General features: G+C 44.7%; 6 protein-coding genes across 6 annotated transcripts; 4 read left to right on the top strand and 2 right to left on the bottom strand.

The window, feature by feature from the left end:
* Positions 1-270: 270 nt before the first annotated feature.
* On the top strand, positions 271-2891 carry V865_006491 (uncharacterized protein; the record flags this gene model as incomplete). The annotated part of the gene is made up of 6 exons (XM_066230249.1): positions 271-378; positions 470-561; positions 642-1245; positions 1337-1630; positions 1696-1962; positions 2028-2891. 6 exons carry the CDS (start codon positions 271-273, stop codon positions 2889-2891), a joined length of 2229 nt encoding a protein of 742 aa, XP_066086346.1.
* A 779-nt stretch (positions 2892-3670) lies between these two features.
* V865_006490 (uncharacterized protein) lies at positions 3671-4384 on the top strand (the record flags this gene model as incomplete). Its single annotated transcript, XM_066230248.1, has 4 exons — positions 3671-3701; positions 3781-3913; positions 4001-4245; positions 4362-4384. 4 exons carry the CDS (start codon positions 3671-3673, stop codon positions 4382-4384), a joined length of 432 nt encoding a protein of 143 aa, XP_066086345.1.
* A 2167-nt stretch (positions 4385-6551) lies between these two features.
* On the top strand, positions 6552-10103 carry V865_006489 (uncharacterized protein; the record flags this gene model as incomplete). Its single annotated transcript, XM_066230247.1, has 3 exons — positions 6552-6812; positions 6882-7189; positions 7256-10103. 3 exons carry the CDS (start codon positions 6552-6554, stop codon positions 10101-10103), a joined length of 3417 nt encoding a protein of 1138 aa, XP_066086344.1.
* Positions 10104-10504: 401 nt separating this feature from the next.
* On the bottom strand, positions 10505-10985 carry V865_006488 (uncharacterized protein; the record flags this gene model as incomplete). Its single annotated transcript, XM_066230246.1, has 2 exons — positions 10505-10567; positions 10740-10985. The coding sequence occupies 2 exons, from the start codon at positions 10983-10985 to the stop codon at positions 10505-10507; spliced, it is 309 nt and encodes a 102-aa protein (XP_066086343.1).
* A 543-nt stretch (positions 10986-11528) lies between these two features.
* V865_006487 (uncharacterized protein) lies at positions 11529-12920 on the bottom strand (the record flags this gene model as incomplete). The annotated part of the gene is made up of 7 exons (XM_066230245.1): positions 11529-11556; positions 11622-11738; positions 11958-12097; positions 12236-12317; positions 12504-12605; positions 12678-12757; positions 12843-12920. The coding sequence occupies 7 exons, from the start codon at positions 12918-12920 to the stop codon at positions 11529-11531; spliced, it is 627 nt and encodes a 208-aa protein (XP_066086342.1).
* A 796-nt stretch (positions 12921-13716) lies between these two features.
* On the top strand, positions 13717-20267 carry V865_006486 (uncharacterized protein; the record flags this gene model as incomplete). Its single annotated transcript, XM_066230244.1, has 27 exons — positions 13717-14103; positions 14175-14435; positions 14503-14795; positions 14867-14951; positions 15007-15220; positions 15278-16385; positions 16448-16505; positions 16565-16575; positions 16644-16800; positions 16866-17130; positions 17207-17305; positions 17362-17418; positions 17476-17712; positions 17773-17842; positions 17907-17944; positions 17998-18057; positions 18117-18196; positions 18267-18350; positions 18406-18444; positions 18501-18517; positions 18569-18692; positions 18757-18771; positions 18826-19332; positions 19386-19413; positions 19467-19813; positions 19899-20081; positions 20157-20267. The coding sequence occupies 27 exons, from the start codon at positions 13717-13719 to the stop codon at positions 20265-20267; spliced, it is 4935 nt and encodes a 1644-aa protein (XP_066086341.1).
* Between the last annotated feature and the right edge of the window lie 628 nt (positions 20268-20895).

Below are 20895 nucleotides of genomic sequence, written 5' to 3'. Positions count from 1 at the left end.
GCAAGCCCGATGCTTCAAAGGTCTGGATGCAATTGGAGTGCGCTGCGGGCTGAGCAGCTCATATAAATCGATCTTTAGGTACTGTTGATGCTTTTTGCATTTACGTAATAGGTTCCTTATCTTGCCATCCTTTCGAAGGGATCCTCTTTGACCATCACCTGATCACACAACATCACCCGTAATACCTGCACAACCACATCATCATCTCACCTCCTTGATACCTGCAACACTCGGCTTGAGACGCGGATTGTAGGGAATCTGGCAAGCAGGATGCCTTCCAGTCCCACATCCCGAGCGAGGTCAACCTCTATCACTCCGATCGGTCCGATTCCGCAGGGAAGAGTAGCCTGTAAGAGATGCTCCATACGGAAGAGGAAGGTAAGTTACATATAGACCACTGTGCCCGGTGAAGTCAATAGTAACCGAAAGCTTGATACCGTGAGCTGATGACTGATGTTTCGACTCGCAGTGTGACAAATTGCAGCCTCGATGTACAGCATGCGTGGAAGCCGGTGTAGAATGTGAATCTGGCGTCAAGGGTGTCGAGAGGAGTCTATTGATGTAAGTACCAAGACTGATTTAGCCGGTACCAGCAGGATTTAGTGAAGTCTGATCCGACGTTATGTTCGGAAATCAAACAGGCAAACTCAGGAATTACAGCGACGTATAGATTGGTTAGAAGGATTAATACGGGACAAACAACCTACACTTCAAAATATCAGTTCTATATCAACTGGGTCTCCTTTAATCCCACATACAATCCATTCTTCGATCCTACAAACAAACTCGCAGGAATTCAATCTCTCTACACTGGTATCGGCGAGTTTGTCAATGCAAAGAGCAGAGAATATGCCTGATCAAGGATACGTCGAAACTCTTAGTCCTAAAATTCAACACTTTAACACAGATTCATTCCTATCGGTCGCTTCGGCAAGTCAACACCCCCAATTACCTACCATCGAAAGGGCTTTGGAAATTGTGAGCCGCTTTTTGGCGAGACATCTACAAAGTCATCATTGTGTGACTAAAGAGGGTATAGAGGAGGATCTTAGATTGGTTTATGGGGAGAATGGTCTCATCAATCCGGATCTGGCAGGAAGCAGATTTAGATGTTTCTCTGTGATTTACCTCGAGTCCAGTCCCGCTTATCATGGAGGTGATACTTCCTTGGAAAGAAGTTATGGAATGACTTGTAAGAATCTGGCACTGAAAGAGGTTTCCAACGTGATTGTGAAAGAGGATTTGGTAAGCAGTCTATCCATTTCCAACTACCCAATCACATCTTACCAAGATTTTGGAGTTGAGCTGATTGCACGTTGCTGCTCTGTTTTGTCAGACCGCTGTCCAAGCATTGACCTTGTTATGCATCTACGGTGTGGATATACCCGGAGGACCGAGTCTCAGTCAATTAGTCGGATTTGCTGCCCGTGCAGCTATGACAATTAATATACACAGACGAGACGATATCTACCTTGCGCCATTGATGGGATCAAAACATGATAAGGCTGAATTCAAGCAACATAACGAACTCAGGAAAAACATATTCTGGGCGATATACTGTTTAGATCGTCTGGCAAGCTTCACATTGGGCCAGCCGTTATCCATCAGAGATAGTGATATTGATGTAGATGTAAGTCATATCTCAGTCATTTATGGAATAAAGAAACAGACGAAAGCTGAGACCAACGGTATTAGCTACCCTCGGATTCAGTCCCTCAGACAATTGATTCTTTGTCTGTGGAAGTGTCCAGTATAGCCCTACGGTGTCATCAGATCCACCTTCGTCGACTATACGGTATCGTCAGGGAAACGTTCTACTCGGCATCTGTAGATTCAAACAAAACGATGAAGGAAAAGGAGGAGATCGTTGCTGATTTCGTACGTCAAGCTCAAGCTTGGTACAATCAGAGTCCCTTAAAAGCGGCTTTCGTGCCTATATCCGAAGCTACTATCTCTCGTCAGGTAAGTCCTTTTTTTCTTTAGACTTATGTGAGAGGGTGTTAAACTGGTATTCTGCGTGCATTTAGGTAGTAGACGATATATCTTATCACCAAATGATCATGGCTGCCCATCGACCATCTCCTCTCATATCTGAAATCCCTTCATCGTTCATTATGACACTCAAATATTCTGCTAGTCTCTCGATCGATTTATATCGACATTATTGTAAATCCAAGAAAGTCTTGATTATCTGGACTCACTTGTATCAGATATTCATGTCGTGTACTACCTTGATATACTGTTTCAACGAGTTTCATCAACGTGAAGACCTAATCGATCTCGATGAGAAAGAGGTACATACTAGGATAGAACAATGTAAAGATTTGTTATCAAAATTCGGTACTTCATGGCCTGAATCATCAAAATATCAAATCATGTTTGATAACTTGGTCAACTCCTTCAATTTCCAACTAAGATCTCAACCAGGTCAACAATCTGCTCAAAAGCAATCGCAAGTTATCGAACAACAGGATCAGGACCAGAACCAGAATGATAATGATAATAGAGCAATTATGGATTTCTGGAAAAATATCAATAACAATTATATTGAAAATCGACAAAATCAAAATCAAATTCCTATAACTTCGATTGATACGCAATTACAACAACAAACTTTCTCTTCTACGAATCTAAATGGCGAGATATCTCCGTCTGCAAGATCCGAAAGGAATGAACTTGCCCAAAGTCAGTTGGCGGGGAATATCGATCAACCGGACGTATCGATCTTTGATCTTTTTGGGAATTTCCCAATGTTAGATCCTGCTTCAACGAATGACCAGGAGGGACAATCTGCAAGCACGACAGAACAATTGTTAAACTCGATGGGACCTCCCTGGGGGGAGTATTCGCCTGGATCTTTGGGATCGATGAATTCCATTATGGGTATATAGAGTTGTATTCTTATGTTGATGGAACTGTGCTGCTAGCTGCACATTACTGTTTTCTTCTTTTTGTATGGATTGGGTCTTTGATTGTATTTTGATTACACGATATCGATGTATGAGGGAATGTAACGCGGCCATATCCGCCAAAGTGATTTATGTTGTTTTTGCCACACATGAAATGAAGAAACACCGAGAAACTCCGTCCGCCAGCTTGTACTGAACGTAACACCCATGATTTTGATTTGATTCCGTTCAAATTCGCAGGTTTTTGGTCATGGTGTGGGTGTTGGTATCGGATTGCTTGGACGACACTGTTTCCTCGAATTTAGCAAAAGAGTAGAAATCCTTGATCCCTCTTACTTCTCAGTCTTATCCAACACTAACGGGTTTTTCTACAGATTATCAAAGTGAGTGTCCTTGTCACTGCAGGAAGCACAGAAGAGCGGAGTACTGATATATCGCTGCTTGTCTGCTTTCGCTTCGATTAGATGGTCAAGAGTGAGTTGTGATAACATTGTTCTCTGTGTTGAAGGATCGTATGCTGACTTACTTTTTTCTTGCAGGTAAGTATTTTTTCAATATTGGGTTCATTATAGAAGGATCAGGAAGGATCATGTCGTCGATGCTGGGAAGGTCAATGGGATGGAGGAGGTGGGGGATGAGTACGAGTCTAAAGGGTCGAAGGGATGCGGAGAGAGAATTCAATTGGATGAAGGGTCTTAGGGCGGTGCGATTAGATGGATGTGGGGGTAGTATGGAAGTGACAAGGCATCAGCATCGACGACATGGCACCTTCTATCGCCAATCTCTCGACATGTCAGGAAATGGATATATGGTGTATAGATAGTATGGGCGGAAAGCTGATGATACGTTCGTTTCACTTCTGGTTGAACAGTCTACAAGCCCGGAAAAGTCGCTGTCGTCCTCTCAGGTCGACAAGCCGGTAAAAAGGTTGTTGTCATCAAACAACAAGATGACGGAACCAAGGAGAGACCTTACCCCCACGCCGTTGTTGCCGGTATCGAGCGGTGAGTTGGGGTCATATCTCGTCTTGATCGGTATCATCACATTCGACTGGAGGCATCTGCTGATTGGCATGTGTGATGATTATGTAGATACCCTCTTAAAGTAACCAAGAACATGGGTAAAAAGAGAATTGCTAGACGATCAAAGGTCAAGCCTTTCATCAAAGTCATCAACTACGCTCATCTCCTCCCTACCCGATACCAACTCGAACTCGAATCATTGAAAGGTTCAGTCTCCAACGAAACTTTCAAGGAACCCACCCAACGTGAAGATGCCAAGAAGGCCATCAAGAAGGCTTTCGAGGAGAGATACGCCAAGGGTAACAACAGATGGTGTAAGTGGATCTTTCCCTTGAGTTTTATACATCCACTTTACTTCACTCGTTGTACTGGACACCCGGCATTGCTCTCACAATGGAATCACGCTGATAAATCTCATTTGCGCTATTAGTCTTCTCCAAACTCAGATTCTAAGCTATTTCCGTAGAATATGAAGTATGGAAAGAATGAGTGATATGTACTGGTGTACATGTATGATCGTTAGCATGCGGATCTTATACAACTTGCATGACAACCTTTTGACCTTTACGATCCTGCCATTGGGTTCTGTGTTCTCTACCTAACCCATTTCATTGATCGTGACGGTATCGTAACAATCCTTCATACAGCACGTAGCACATCCAAAAGATTACAATACACCAAGACGCCCAATTCGCAAGATGACACCGACAACAGATTCATCCCCCTATCGTGGCCCCTGCCGAATCCCAGCTCAAACATCTTGCCTTTCCGATCTACTTTTGCGATTCCCTCGCGAGCGATTCCAGGTACTCTATCCTCGACTGAGTTCGCTTATCTTGTTCTTGTACTGACAGTTGAAAATTCTTCCTGATACTTTTCAACGTATCAATCATATTCGAACAGTCGGACCCATACCATCGTATTGTATGTCTCAACCGTCTATTCTCATCTTCCAGTTCTGCACATCTAGTTGAAACTGAGTTATTGACAACTTCCAAATTCTCTATAGTATCTTGTGAAGATAATTCACTCTGAATCGAAGTACTACTAACCAGGTCTCTTTCAGTGATAAGATGGGAATTGATATACTCTAAATCGAATTTATCTTTCTCTAAATTCAATATCGTCTCTTATAACGAAGATAGTTCCAACTTCCTCTTTTCTTCTCTTTGCTGATGATACATACTTTCTGTCTATATATCTCACCAGTAATCATTAGAGTCATGAGAGAGATCATCATGGTAGAAGTCCGAATGGACTGTACTTGCCCCTTGTCTTTTCATTCTCATAAGCCCGAGCGCTCATTTTCCAAGTCCTTCTGGAACGCTGTGTCTGTTTTTTGACTCGTGAGGCAGAAAGAGATGTACCGCCCTCGAGATCATACTATCAGAAGTAGTACAGGATCTTTTCGGTTGGCGATATTGAGAAAAGTCCTCTGTAAGAGGTGCGAAAGAACAGTTGTCGCTCTTGGGTGTAAGACTCATTGAACATGCAGATGGCAGCCCACTTATATATTCGGAGAGGTTGAAGCTATCCGCTTGGGTGTAGGTCGACAATGCCAAATCAGGGCATGTTGTACTTCGTGCGGGTGTGTCGTGACATGGTATTTAATGAGTTGGTGATGGTTCCAATGTGTTATGGATAGGTATGGCATGCATGGGGGAGAATGAAGAGGGGGACGTTGATGAGTGTTCATGGACAGATCATTCGGCTCTCTTAGAAGCTGAATTTTTTGTTGATTGCAAGCGTCAAGACGGACTTGCCGTATCAATCGATGAAGTTAAGGGACGGTCATATATCTCGCATGATTCAACGCTGACTTCCTTTGACAACAAGGATTCCAGTTGACACTGGTGACGGTTTGACGTAAGTCAATGAATGAGTGTTCCGTATATCTCGCTGGATACGAGCCATCTGTCTTGAGTCATTTTTCTGGAATGCAGTATATACATCATAAAGAATTCACCATAACACCCATTGAGGGTGATATTGTCGAAGACATTCTCGATACCCTTTGAAACTGTCTTTATAACATCTCCGACTGATAACATGTACATACCCAAGTCATGTACTCGAATGAACCGGAGTCGCCCAGCTGCTCCTTGTCCAGCTCACTCCTCAACGAAGTCTGCTTGGCCAAAGTTCTGTGAGTCTTGGTTACCAGCAGGTGATCAATACTGATGATTCAGGAAAGGAGTCTCGATGTCGGTGATGTCCGCGTGCATGACGAGTCTAAGCTTAAGGTTGCAGATGACGGCAACTCACATACACATCACATCACGACACTCATCCCATTCTCATTCAACGTCCATCACATCCATCGTCTCATTCATCAGGCCTCGTCCCTGTCCTCTATCTGCCCTGGTCACTGTCGGATCCGCTGAATATCTCAGAACCGACTCGCATCTGAGCGTTGTACCATATATACCCGGTCAGCCAAACTATCAGTGTAGTACTCGTAGTCGCTTTATCGATCCCATCATCTCGTCCCCATCATTCATCAAACAGCGTGTATCCGGCCTATTTATCTTCCTTATCTCTGTCATCGCATCTCATCCAGATTTTCGCACTATGGTGATACATCAACTCAGCACATAACCGACATATTGCCTCTTCAATCATGTCTAGCGTACCGCTCAGATCTACTTCTACGCGATCGCCCAATCCCACTGCTCTCCTGGGTCAACCCACCGGAGAGAGGAATCTGAACCTTGCATCGTCTTCCGCATCTTCCTCTCAGATCGGTGCTCAAGCAAATAGGGCGGATCAGGTGTTATATCGGTTCTACCTTAAAACAGTGGAGGTATTGGTAGATGGCAGATTGACTCATTATGGTGGTACTGTAGGGAAGAAACCTGGTGAGAAGAAGAAGGATAAGTGGGTGAGTACAGATATCCATCTCATACAAGATATATGAATGTGAGCAAACTAATGCTGAATATGTATATAGTTCAATCTGATTCTACCTGAAGTAGATCTATATAAATCAGATTTACAGATCTACCGTTCAATCTCATCTTATCCACCTTATACGGAACCGGGAGAGACCCCTTCTCCTTCATCATGTACAGTTCCACCATTACTCATCGCTTTCATACTGGATACCAGTGATATACCTAGCGGTCAAGCTTTACTATGGAATCGCAATGGTGCGAAAATCCCTATCGATGTGGGATTATCAGGGAAAGGAAAAGGAAAGGGCAAAGAGAAGGAAAGTAAATCCGGTATCGTACTGGAACGATGGACATTCAGAGCTCAGTAAGTCCAGCACACATCGTGATTGCTTGAAGCCGAGCTGAGCTGACTTGTGTGATTGGTATATAGGTTACCTCCTTCCGATTCCAACTCTTCTTCACAGCTAGCCCCTCACACCGCTTACCGACTAGGTATCATCCATTTTCGAGCTGTACTCTCTCTCATACGTCTCTTACCCGCTTATCGCATATTCCGACGCCTACGCCGTTCGAACAACGGTCTACGTATGGGACTGAAATTATGGGGTCCGGAAGGATACCCCAATACTCCTGAAGGTCTTTCGGAAGCGTGGGAAATCATGGAAAGAGGTTTGATAGGCTTAGATATCGGTCTAGATGGCCTGGTGTCTGGTGATACGGTTCAACCTGAAGAGATTGAACGATATGATTTCCCAAAACTCGATCTGTTTGGAAATGAATTTACGTTAAGTGCCGAATATAGGCCGGAAGTTGATTTCAATGTTGAGGATATGGAAGCTGTCTTAAGTGAGAGATTCGTTGATATGGATGAAGATTGGTTCACACCTACTGTTTCTCGTCGAAATACACAAGAAGATCCGGTCAAGCTGAAGAGCGATCCAAGAAGGGTGTCTATTCCTACACCTATACAGTCGAACAATTCACCTATACCTCAGAGACAACCTGCTCTGCCTGTTGGATCAATAGCTTCTGGCGGCGCTGGGAGCTACACTGCTTCAGTTAGACAAGGTGGAAGTAGAGTACCTTCCAGTCAGGAGAAGCGAACGGCTGTCGGTAGCTTAGGAACCGAGAAATGGGGAACGTTTGCCGAAGGTCTTCCATTTGCTGGAGCAGCGTCGACCACAAGTCAAAGAGAAGTACAAAGTCACGAACCTCCTTCATCCAGTATGGCTACTCCTGCTGCCATTGTCGCTGCCAGACGACTATCGGGTCATTCCATTCAACCTTTCGCTTCTGCTTCACCATCAACCTCGCTGCTTCGTTCCACACCACCTCAAGCATACACCGGATCTCCTATCCCCTCTTCATCTTCGGCTCGTCCGGTCATTGGTACATCCCGCCCTTCTTCGGTAGGAAGGACAAGTTCGTTCTTGTCTCAATCTGGAAGGTCATTCACTCACGCTCAACTGGCAAATATGTATGCTGGTTCCGCCTCTCCGCCAGTGACTGGGGCCATGTCTGGTGTAGGCGTCCAAATTCCTACATCTTCACCTCTACCGGGTCAATCACCCGTTTCGCCATCTTCGCTTAGCTTCACCAAACAACCTGTCCCCAGAAGTATATCTGGGAGACCTTACTACATGACACCCAGCGCATCATCGCCTTTCATACCCGAATCATTAGAACGGGAATCTTCCTTATCGTCTAACGCAGGTGCACCAAGCATAATCAAACGGTACTCTTCGTCTCTATCCCAACGATCGGGCAGAGCGATAAGTGGTACAGCCAATGTCAATGTTGGATCTCAAGGAAGTAGTGTTGGAGAAGGTAGCTTGCCTGGAAGTGCAGGTCAGGGACTGCTTCGTCGTACCAGCACGAGAGAGAGTGGGTTAAGACATAGCTTAGAAGGACCTGGATCAGCGAGTGCCAGATTACCTGCACCGGACGAAGATGATATTCAAGCCTTCCTCAAGACGCTCGACGCGTTACCCCAACCACCTTCGATAGCCGCTCAAGCCGTGCAGTCATCTTCGCGGTCTCACTTACCTTCGACTTCATCATCCCTTTCTGCGCCCTCTGTCCCGCCCACTCCATCTCCTCTCTTGACTTCCTCTGGATCACCCGGCACCGGCGCTGCAGGATATGGCGGTAGAGTACCTATGACAAGACAGCAGGTAGATGAAGAATTAAGACGAATGGCCGGATCATTCTCGCTCAATACACCTTCAGCGTTTGTTGCTTCGCCATCAGCAATCGCATCTGGATTATCTTCACCTGTCAGAGGTCCAGGCACAGGATCTGGATCTAACACCAATTCAAACTCGACCAACCCCTCTTCTATAGGCTTACTCAGTGCTTCCAGACCCGCTTCAGCGAATCGAAGGGCTATACCTGGATTCGAGCAGGAAAGGGGTAGTAGACCATTATACAGGAGGCAAACTTCCGGCGAGAGATCACCTTTGGGCCCTGGTCCTAGTTCTGGACCAGGTTTGAGCGTACCTACATCGTTCACCAGTCGATCACCTATATCAGCTAGCCCAATGACAGCTTTAAAGTCAGCTGATGATGTACATAATCATACCCACCCTCATATTCATTCACACGTCATTCAAGGAGGAGGAGCAAGGAGCTTACCAGGTAGAGGAAGAGACGTAACCGTTTTAGATGAAGAACCTCTACCTGCTAGATCAGCCGGTATCCCCAGTGTCCTATCGCCTCAAACGACAGGGACAAGTGCGACTGAATCGATGAGATCCAGAAGAGGACCGGTATTGCTAAGGGGTGGATTTGGTGAACCTCCCTTTGGACCAGGAATAGGGAGTGGAAGACCGTCATCGTATTCTAGTCCTTCACATAGTCCTGTAAGGGATATGCCAACGAAATCTACAGGTGTAGGGTTGGGTATAAAAGAAAGTGAATCATGTGAACCTCCTCAACCACCATCACAACCGCAAATGTCTAGTGGTAGTGGGATTGGCGTAGGGGGTAGATCGCCTTATACGATTGCTGCTAGACGATCCTCAGGAGGGATCAGTGGGTATCCTGGATTACCTCAGTCGTCAGGAAGGACGCTTAAAGGTCAACGAACTGCTCCGTCCTCGCTAGGAAGAGAGGATGATGCCAATACGCCTATCGTGCTTGGAGGCACAAGGAGGGAAAGGGATAGGAGTAGAGTGAGGGATGATAGAGTCCAGGAAGAGGTGATGGAAGAATTGGAAAGTAAATTGAGCGGAATAGGAATTGCATCTGGAAGAGCAAGAGGAGATACCGATTGTTGATTGGATTCGATAGTTGAGGTGGTGGTGGGATTTGTTTTCTTGCATCATTTGCCGTTACCGTTACAGTCACTGTTACCGCTTGTATTCCCAGTGGAAGTGTTTCGATTTGAAATATATCGATAAATGTCAATGTCGTTGTTAAATAGATTAGATGTATCCTGTCATGAGATATGATATGATATGATATACATTAATTCATCTGTCTAGATGACTAGGTTGATCTTACAAAAATGTTCAAATTGATATCGAGAGGGAGAATTTGCTTGTCCCACATATTTGCAGGGATCCTTATTCCTCATCATCATCCTGTCCTATCCTATCCTGCCTTCTTAAAATTGATACTATCTATTCCCATGGATTCCACCCAATCGTACGATCCAACCATTTTTCGTTCTTCCATTCTACCAACTGGATTTATGTACTCCTGGTAGTTCGCCATTCAAAGCTTTCAGACGGAATTGGAACTGTATAGACATAGAATTGTCAGTCATTTTCTCTCTTGTTCATGGTAGATAACACATGATATGTGATGTATAGTCATTAGAGAGATAGAGGAAGTGAGGATAAGAACAATTTGAATGTTCATGTAGATAGATGTAAGTGATAATGTGAATTCAGATATAGGTTTCGACTCACCCTTGCCAATCCAAATTTACTTATAACACCTCTTCCCCTCCCCGTCTCCCAACATCTACTTTTCACTGCGCCCAATCTCCCTTCACCTCCATTCAGTGTGTTCAGCCCCAGCTGAGCCTTGTGTCGAACCGTAGCTGGTAATGTGGTGTTTCGAGCTACGAAGAGGTAAGCTCGTCTTTGAACTTCCATCTGCTCGGCGGATAGTCTTTTGCGGATATCTCGGAGAATCTGGGCTTTGGCTCCCATCGTGCGGATTATATTTTGATTGAGGGTTGAGATCGAAGGGGTTGGACTGAACACGGTAAGTCGCTTGGGATACTAGAGCTGAGACTCGATTCGATTCGATTCGATTGATAAGTCGGGTGAGATTGATGAATGTTATCTTTGAAGGATCGAAAGTGGATGAAGTGAATCTTATGACTTTTTCGTTAAAGCAACCCAACCTGCAACCCATACGAGAACAGCTGAAAAAGTCAGTCAAGTGGCGATCGCCGATTTCCACCATACAGGTGTGATTTCTTGAACTTGTTGATCTGCTTGATGTATCCTTACAATTGACAATGCAACATTGCAATACTCATACACATACATGCATGACACGGTTACTGGTGCTCGTACTGGTACTGTAGGAGAGTACGAGTATACGATCTCATGATATACCAAAATGAAACACAATATAATGATCTATCTATTCATCTCAATGTCAGATTGACAAGAACCCTAATGTCTCGCTCATTCGAAGGATTGGCTCCTCCCTTTGATCTGATCCGACTGAACTTTAAAAGTCCATCACATGCAGATTCGATATGTGATATAACTGTACCATCCATTGATCGTGATCAGCCACACTGACTGGCTTTATCTTGATAACCATACACTCACCGCCCAGCAGTCTCTGACGCTCTCTCAATCCTCATGACCTGACCTCTCTTCATACCGTAATATCGAGCTACGGGATCTGTTATCATTATTCGAGGTAATTGAGTTTCTTTCAGACGGCTGGACAAGCGCGCAAAAGATCAGTTTTGGTGTTTGTTCAGTTTTATTTTGCTTGTAAATCATGATGAGGTGAAAAGTAGTGATAGATAAAATAAAAGTGCAAATGGTGTATGATACCAGTGAAGATTCTTCTCCTGTGTAAATCCAAATGTTTGAACATTGAAATTTGGTCGAGGGGAGCCGATCATAGATGCAGCAAGGATTTCAATCACAACTCACTATTTCTTGATCAACTGATCTTTCTCCTCTTTCCTCATAATCTGATGTTTAGGAACCAAGAAATGTCGAGTTATATTGACTAGCAAATCGGATTCTTGGAAGTCTTCTAAATGATATTCTGATGCCAATTCTTGAAGTGTCTATTATCCATAATGAAAGAGGAGGACAAGAGATATTCATCAGTTCCATGTTTGACTGTACATATTCAGTCCGATCACGGATTGTAAGTGTGAAAGAAGGTTATAGTTGTGTGAGAGGATTTGGAGAGCCGGACTCACCTTCTTAGCTGCAGGAGACATTTTCTCTGACCAGATGATTATCCCCCTCTTGGCTCCTATCTTATCCATCGAGGTTATGAATCTATCAAAATTAGACGAGAGTAAGTCAACATGTATACTTGAGAGTCGGATCTCTTCAATTCGCTTCATTCTAGTCGGACCATCCGCCTTTCAGTTGCGCTTCCCCATCTGATTCTTCCAATGGACAAGCCTCGTACAGCATATTCGCATCCATACAGCCATAAGAAATATGACGACTATCACTCACGTCTTCATAGCTGCCTTACTGACGTTCTTCTCCGCGCAGAAATACACATATAAAGTCCCTTCATCTTCGGCATGTTTCACCGAGAAACTCATTGGTCCTCGACTGTATATACCCCAAATTTTCAGCATCAGCATCATATACTCTTACAAGATCTCATGATATCAGAGTACTGACTCTACTGATCCAGTCGCTCCGAAATCATTCTTGAATTGCTCAAATGGTACATCCACTTCGTAGTCCGCTACCAAGTATCCCTATACCATCGCCCAAAACCCGTATCAGCAATCACGTCGTCGTGTAAGACCCTCGTCTTATGTTTTTTGATAGGTGTAAACTCACCCTATCTCTGACCATCTCATGAACCGTCCTTGATACTCTCCATAATCTGGCTAATTCTCTATCCGCTTCGTGTGACATCTTGTATTATGATAATTCTGATTTTGTCGATGTTGTTTCGATATCAGTATGGGGAGGTTCTTGCAAGAGACGAGCTTGAGTAGTGGGTGCTGAGAACAGTGTTGATGATGATGATGTAGGTTATTGATTGTTTGGATGAAAAGAATGATGAATGATTGATATGTATGCTTTTGTGATATCTGCCTGAACGAACGAACATGAAGGTTTACGAAAATATCAACTTTTGACAACATGTAAGTTAGGCGTGCTATATGGATTGACAGGATTTGTGGGAAGCCACGTGTCTCTTGATGGTGCCCCGGGCTGGCAATCGGCCGGCGGTGATGAGTTGGGATCAGGTCAACCGTGAGATGAGTACTCGGGTATGGTCGATGATCAATGAGCAAGAGATGGTCTTTGTAAAAGTTGAAAGACGCGTACATGGAGCAATACACACACAGTCAAGAGCTCCCCACTCTGTTGACGACGATATCATAGTTAGAAAACATCAACGTAAACACGCTTGCTCATAGTTGCTCAACACGTCTACTGCACGCAAACTAGTGGAAAGTTGGATATCCGGAAATCCGTTGCAGCTATCTTCCTTTGGTCGTTTGACCGTACAGGTCTTTCTTGATCAGCTTGTTTACTCGACGCATTGACCTCTTAGATAATTATCACAAATGAAATCGGAGTAGAGCATAGAGCTAGGATATAAATAATGACTCACTTGTCGGTAAGTGTTCTTCTCCCCTCAATCAACAACGGGAAAAAGATATCATCGTTCAACCATCAGAAACCGCCTACTCCAAAAAGGATGATTACTGAATCCGACTTTCAGGCATTCTCACCCGAATCCCTATCATCCATACGGACCATCTCTTCCCTCTCCATACTTCTACTTACCTTCCTCATCTCCCTTCCTCCCTTCAAACCAGTCAGACGATTCTTTCATTCCCTCGTATCCGATCTCGTACCACTGCAATCCTTAGTACCCGCGGAGCCTCCATCCAAGGACGAACGGGATGAAGAACATAGAAGGAGATCCAACGTATGGCGAGAAGCCGTTTTGGCTTCTCTTTCCCTCGTCGAGGCATCCTGTTGGACTGGTATAACAGGCTGGCAGATTCTCTTTGTAGCTCACAGAGATGGGGGTGAGAAGATAACCGGTATATTGGCTTCTGCTGGTATGGTATTAGTCTGGGTAAGCTGATCTTACACTACCGTCCAAGTTGAATATCTCTAGAAAGCTGACGTGAGGTCATCTCTCGATAGATCACATTCTTCCTCCAATTCACTTTAAGACCATTAACCACCCCACCATACTCGACCATCTCAATCTTATTCATCCTTTTGGCAATATCACTTTGCTCGCTAGGAAACGCATGGTATATCAAGACAATCACACATCAACTTCCACTTTGGGCAACCAAATGGAAATTTACTCTTGAGATCGGAAATATCATTTGTGTATCAATAATGTTGTTGGTGTTGTTTGGGCTCAAGTTAGCTGGCCCAGAGGTCCTTTCGAGATTGGTGAGGTCCTCCTTCCTCCTTCGGGATCTGGAACACACAACTGACGTGTACATGTATCGTCTTGTAGCCCCAAGTATCGTTAGATGACGACGTAACGCTTTACTCATGGTTATCGTTCAACTGGGTAAACCAATTCATCCTCGAAGGAGCATCAAAGGAATTAGAACCGGAGGATCTACCAAAATTATCTTTAACTCAACAAACCTCAATCGTGTTCGATCGATTCAGACAACTCAAGACTAGTTCATTGTTAAAACAGATCTTCCTAGCGAATAAGTTGGATCTAGGGTTAGATGCTGGTCTGACTTTGTTGGCCGTGGTATTCAACTATGCTGGCCCTTATTTCCTCAAAAAGATCTTGTGAGTTAAGTAGCTTCTTTGAGGCGATTCTTATGATAGTCGAGTGAAGCTGACGGGCATGTTTATGAAAGGGATGGACTTGACAACAAATCACCAAAAGCTATGTCGCAAGCTTATATATTCGCTTTCCTCGCTTTCCTAGCTTCCACGCTCAAGGTAAGTCACCTTTCTATGACTAACCAAGATGTAATTGACCACTTGTCCCTCGTAGGCTCTGGTAGATCTTCTTCATCTTTGGCATGGTCGAAGAGCGACCGTCAGGATCAAAGCCGAACTCACAGCTGCAATCTATGATAAAGCGCTTAGACGGAAAGACGCATCTGGGGTAGTAGCCGCCAAGGAAGATGAAAACAAGGATAAAGAAGGTGGCAAAGCCGAAAAGAAGAGTAATGCGGATAGTGGAAAAGTTGTCAATCTCATGGCAGGTGAGACCGCCAAGATTTTTTACATGGAATTGGAGTGTAAGCTGACAAATGATTTAGGCGACACCAATCGGATCGGAAACACTGTCAGTGGAGGGTACTACATTTACGGTGCACCATTTGAAATCATCGTTGCCTCTGTGTTCCTCTATAACATCCTTGGCTGGTCTGCGTTTGCCGGTGTAGTCGTACTCCTCGTTGCTACGCCACTGAACTCGTTCGTGTCCAAGAGAAGTGTCAAGATCACTCAGGAATTGCTCAAAGCTAGAGATAAGCGAATTGGAGTCATGAACGAGTTGATTGGAGCTATCCAATTTATCAAATTCTTCGCCTGGATCGAACAATGGAAAAACCGAGCCGCCGATGCCAGAGCTAAAGAAATGAAACAAATGGTTCGGTCACTATTCAATGGAATCTGGTTCTCACTGCTTTGGTCACTTGCTCCAATTTTCGTCACTTTGGTTTCTTTCTTCTGCTACATCGTCATCGCCAAACGAGAATTAACCGTATCTGTCGCTTTCACTGCCATTTCATTATTCTCGATGCTCCGAATGCCTCTCAACGTCATCCCCACTTTCGTAGTTATCCTGCTTCAAGCTCACGTATCTGTCAAGCGTATCGAAGATTTCCTAGCTGAAGATGAAGTTCCGGATTGGGTATGTTCCCTCAAGCGCTCATCAGATCCTAAAGATGCTGCTCCTACCAAGATAGGATTCGAGAATGCTTCCTTCAGATGGAACACGGGCAAACAATCCGATCCTTCTCCTTCAAAACCCACCACCACAATCGAGCCACCGTCACCGCAGAGAAGTACAAGTACCACTGCGGTTGATTCTACGGAATCGCCTCAGGAGGACGGAGAGAGTTATTTCACTCTGTCAGATTTGAATGTGGACTTTCCCATAGGTAAATTATCGGTTATCACTGGACCCACTGGATCAGGTAAAACGGCAATCTTAATTGCGTTATTAGGTGAAATGGAATTACTCAATGGGAAATCATATTTGCCGAAAAATTATACGCAAGTGAACGAAGATGGATCAAGGAATTCGATCGCCTATGCCTCTCAGACTCCGTGGTTGCAGCAAAAGAGCATAAAGGATAATATCTTATTTGGAGAGGAGTTTGATGAGGATAGGTATGAAATGGTATTGGATGCTTGTGCTTTGTGAGTCTCTATTGAACAGAAAAGGTCACTTAATGGAAGGACACTTATGATTAATTGGTTAGAAACCCCGATCTGGATATGCTGGAAGATGGTGATCAAACTGAAATCGGTGCCAAAGGAGTAAGTCAATGTCCCTTTGTAAAGTTGAATTAGCTGATAGGTTTGACGTCATTCCCTAGGTATCATTGAGGTGTGTTGTCAGATCTTACATCAATCCCTAAGAGGCCATAAGTACTGAATTATTCCTGTTGTTTACAGTGGTGGTCAAAAAGCTCGAGTCGCTCTTGCCCGAGCCGTATACTCCTACACACAGCATGTTTTACTCGATGATCCCCTTGCAGCTGTCGATTCACATACTGCCAAACACCTGACTGATAGATGTTTGAATGGACCGATCTTAAAAGGGCGTACCGTGGTGAGCTGTGCCTTCTTCATTTTTTGATCTTACGAAAGAGTGTAGCTCACTTGATAACATGACAGATCCTCGTGTCCCACCATGTCGAACTTCTCCTTCCCTCGTCCGATTATCTTATACGTATTCTGGACGGTAGGATAGATGCGCAGGGTACACCTGACGAGCTACGATCAGCAGGAGAACTGGATGGTCTGGTAGCGCTAGAGGAGGCCGAAGTGACGAAATCTGAAGCTATAGTAGCCAAAGAAGAGGTCGCAGAAGAGGTCGAGACTGTCGATGCGGCTGAGAAGAAGGTCAAGAAGAAAGGTCCAGGAAAGAAATTGATTCAAGGTTTGTTCTCCTTTGCTTTCTTGTCTTCCCAATCTTCTCGATTTGACTAGTGCTGAATTCGATGTGACTACGTTAGACGAGGAACGAGCCATCGGAAACGTCAAATGGGAGACGTATAAGCTTTATATCGTCGCTGCTACCTACGTTACTTGGGTATGGACCCTCGTAGTGCTATGTGAGTGGCTTCCAATCCTCTCATTCAGTTGCAGCTGACATTACCTTTATTGATAGTACTCAATCAAGGATTGACCATCGCCGAACGATGGTGGCTCAAAGTATGGGGTGAAGGTAAGCATCTTCATTTCTCAAGAACCTCAATCAAGCTTACAATCGCACTCATGATAGCTTATACCACCCGATTCACAAGTCACGACACCTTGTTCACCCTTTTCAAACCTGCTGTAATGGACCAGACTCAATACTACCATCACACAGATTTGCATCAACATGTTCTGCATCATACTACTCGTGTGATGATCTCTAACATCACCGACACAGCTCCCGCAATGAAAGGAATCAAATCATATTTCCCTCCTGCTCAGACTAACCCCGGCTTCTATCTAACTGTCTACACTGGTATCGGTGAGTTGAAAGAGGTACATGTCTCGTCATCGTGAACCTAACCTCTCGTCTTTTTACAAGTCCTCGGCGCGGCCCTCTTCGGAGTTGCTTCTAGTGCGGTCGGATCTTGGAGCTCTTATCGAGCGGCGATGTGAGTCTGGCTTGTGTGCTGCTTTTCGTTCGAGCGAAGGATCCTGACGAAAGCTCTCAAATAGTAATTTGCACGACAGGCTGTTAGATCGAGTCATGCGATGTGAGTTGAAATTTCCCTAGAAAAATGCATATCGCCTGACATGATTGGGGTAGCTACCGTACGATTCTTCAACACTACCCCTGTGGGCCGAATCATCAATCGATTCTCTCGAGGTGAGCGAAATTGTACCATGACTTCTGTTCCAAGCAAGCTGATCGCGTCGAACGGTCAGATGTCGAAACTATCGATTCGTCTCTCAATGGTGCTCTCAGAACCGTCATCATATACGTAGCAAGTTTGATCGGTGCTATCGTACGTTTTTGACGGCACAGCAATTAGAAAATTGTGTCATATCAGATCTGACGGACGAAATATCATGTAGGCCGTCGTAGCTGCTATTGTGCCATGGTTTTTGGTGCCTGCTGCTGTCATCAGTTATCTGTACTATCAATATTCCGTAGTCTACGTGAGTGATTTTCGAACACGTACGGGCTTTTTGCTGACTTTGGTGCTTGCCATAGCTGAGAGTCGGACGAAGTTTGAGACGTTTGGAGGCTACTGTGGGTCGCATCAGGTGTATTCGACTATATGACATCGGCTGACATTACTCTTGTAGCTTAAATCTCCCATATTGTAAGCTAGCTGTTCGTGCACAGTCAGACCGAGGTGCTGACTGCCAAACAGCTCCGGTTTTGCCGAGCTCCTCGATGGTGTTATTTCTGTTCGAGCTTTCTCGGTAGAAGCAAGATTCATGAAGCAATTATGTGAGCAGGTTGATAAGACTCATCAGGCCTTCTATTACTACTGGGTGAGTTCGATGACATTGGACGAGATGGAACTTCGCTGATGACCTCTTGTTGTGGACGTTGCAGATGATGAACCGATGGGTGAGCTGGCTTCCACTAACCGTACTGAGTTCTAGCTCACTTAGCCATCTCCAGCTCCTGCTCCGATTCGATGTCCTTGGAGCTATCTCAGTATTCCTTACAACCCTTTTCGCTTTGAGTGGTGCTGTTCCAGCGGGATCAGCAGGTATGGCCATCGTATCAGCTCAGTCATTCGTTTCAGCTTGTTACTGGGTATCGAGATTCTGGGGACAATTGGAAATGGATTTCAACTCTGTCGAACGAGTACAAGAATACCTTTCACTACCTCAAGAACCACCTTCTGTCATCCCTTCTAATCGTCCGCCTGCCTATTGGCCCTCTACAAACACCAAGGATCATTTCCTCAGCGTCAGAGAATTAGAGATCAAATACGCGCCAGACTTACCTACCGTCTTCAAGGGTTCTTTCGATATCAAAGCTGGGGAGAAGATTGGTTTGATCGGTAGGACTGGTAGTGGGAAATCTACTTTGGCAATGAGTTTGTTGAGGTTTGCGGAACCTTATGGAGGTACTATATGGCTGGATGGAATTGATATCACCAAGATTGGTGTAGATGATCTGGTAAGTTTATCTAAGCATGCGGACCTTCTGTCATGCTGATGGTGGTCTATCAGCGATCTCGAATCACTTATATTCCTCAAGGTGAGCTTCGTCCTTCACAATGTTATGATGATCAGCTGACATGTTGTCTTCAGATGCGGTCTTATTCTCCGGCACTGTTCGAGAAAATTTGGATCCGTTCAATGAGCACACCGATGAAGAGCTGTTAGATGCTCTTTCGAGGGTCAACCTTGGTCCTTCTGACTCCCCACCTGCTAGTAGAGTTCCATCTAGAGTACCTTCTTCCAAGCGATTAGGAGCTCTTGCTGCTGAAGATGCCTTGAGGGCCAGCTCGCCTGCTCCGTCTGGATCTACCGGTCTGGGCTCGAAGTCAATCATAACGCTCACCACGGAGGTGTCGGCGGGCGGAAGCAATTTCTCACAGGGTCAGAGACAGCTGGTAGCTATGGCTAGAGCGTTGTTGCGAAGGAGCAATCTAATTGTGAGTCTAAGTCATCCCTTGCCTTTCCTCAGAAGAGCCATTCATGTGATGATACTGATACTGATATTGATTGATGCGTGAGAAGATAATGGACGAAGCTACAGCCTCGGTGGATTTTGCAACGGACGAAGCTATTCAAGCTGCCATTCGATCAGAATTCAGATCTTCCACTTTGCTCACCATAGCTCATCGTCTTTCCTCCGTCATCGATTATGATAGATTGTTAGTTCTTTCAGATGGGAAAGTAGCTGAATTCGATACCCCTATTGTAAGTGGTAGTTCCGTATCTTTCCTGATACCAAGTGGCATTCAACTGAATCTGTTCTGGTGACGTGATAAATAGAATCTCTTACGAAAAGACGATTCACTCTTCAAATCCCTCTGCGAGAAATCAGGTAAATACAAAGAACTTTACAAAGCTGCCGAGAAGAAGGAGAAAGGCGAAGAAGAGTAGCCTGTGCGGTATATAGATTGCGGTATGGACAATTTCTTAATTAGTAATTTACAATAATCTTCAACTATATCCTGCTTTGCATATACATGCTATACTTTTCAATAATTCTAGTTCACAAACCACTAACTTAGTGATGCAACTTATCATGACTCTGTATGGTGATTGAGCACAGATCCAAACTCGCCCATACGCACAACCCACCTGTAGACGTTTCATGTCTGTCCCGAGACAACCGGGTACAAGAGGTCCGAGCGTCATTTGACATCCTCTCTTCGGCTCCACAACGGCCTTCCGATCACCAATGACTCTTACACCGAGGCATATGTACATCGTTGGTAGCTTGGAGATCATGCAAGGTCCCGGGTGAGACACGGGGACATGAGTCTCTTGGATCCATAAGATTCATAGCTCATATGAGCGAGCCTTTTTGCCGCTCGGCCACGCCCCAGGTCCAAGGATATCCGATGGATCCAAAGTAAGGGAATCTCCGGTGTTAAGGACATTGAGGACTTTTAGATACACGATAGAATACCCACAAATTGTATCACAATGAAACGCGAGATTGGGAGGAATAAAAGGATGTGTGAAAAGGATCGCCTATAACAAGAACGGAACTGTAAGATCTCTC

The sequence above is a fragment of the Kwoniella europaea genome, chromosome 2 (assembly GCF_036810445.1).
Source record: "Kwoniella europaea PYCC6329 chromosome 2, complete sequence".
Classification (NCBI taxonomy): Eukaryota; Fungi; Basidiomycota; class Tremellomycetes; order Tremellales; family Cryptococcaceae; genus Kwoniella; species Kwoniella europaea.
This window is presented reverse-complemented; position numbering and strand designations above follow the sequence as displayed.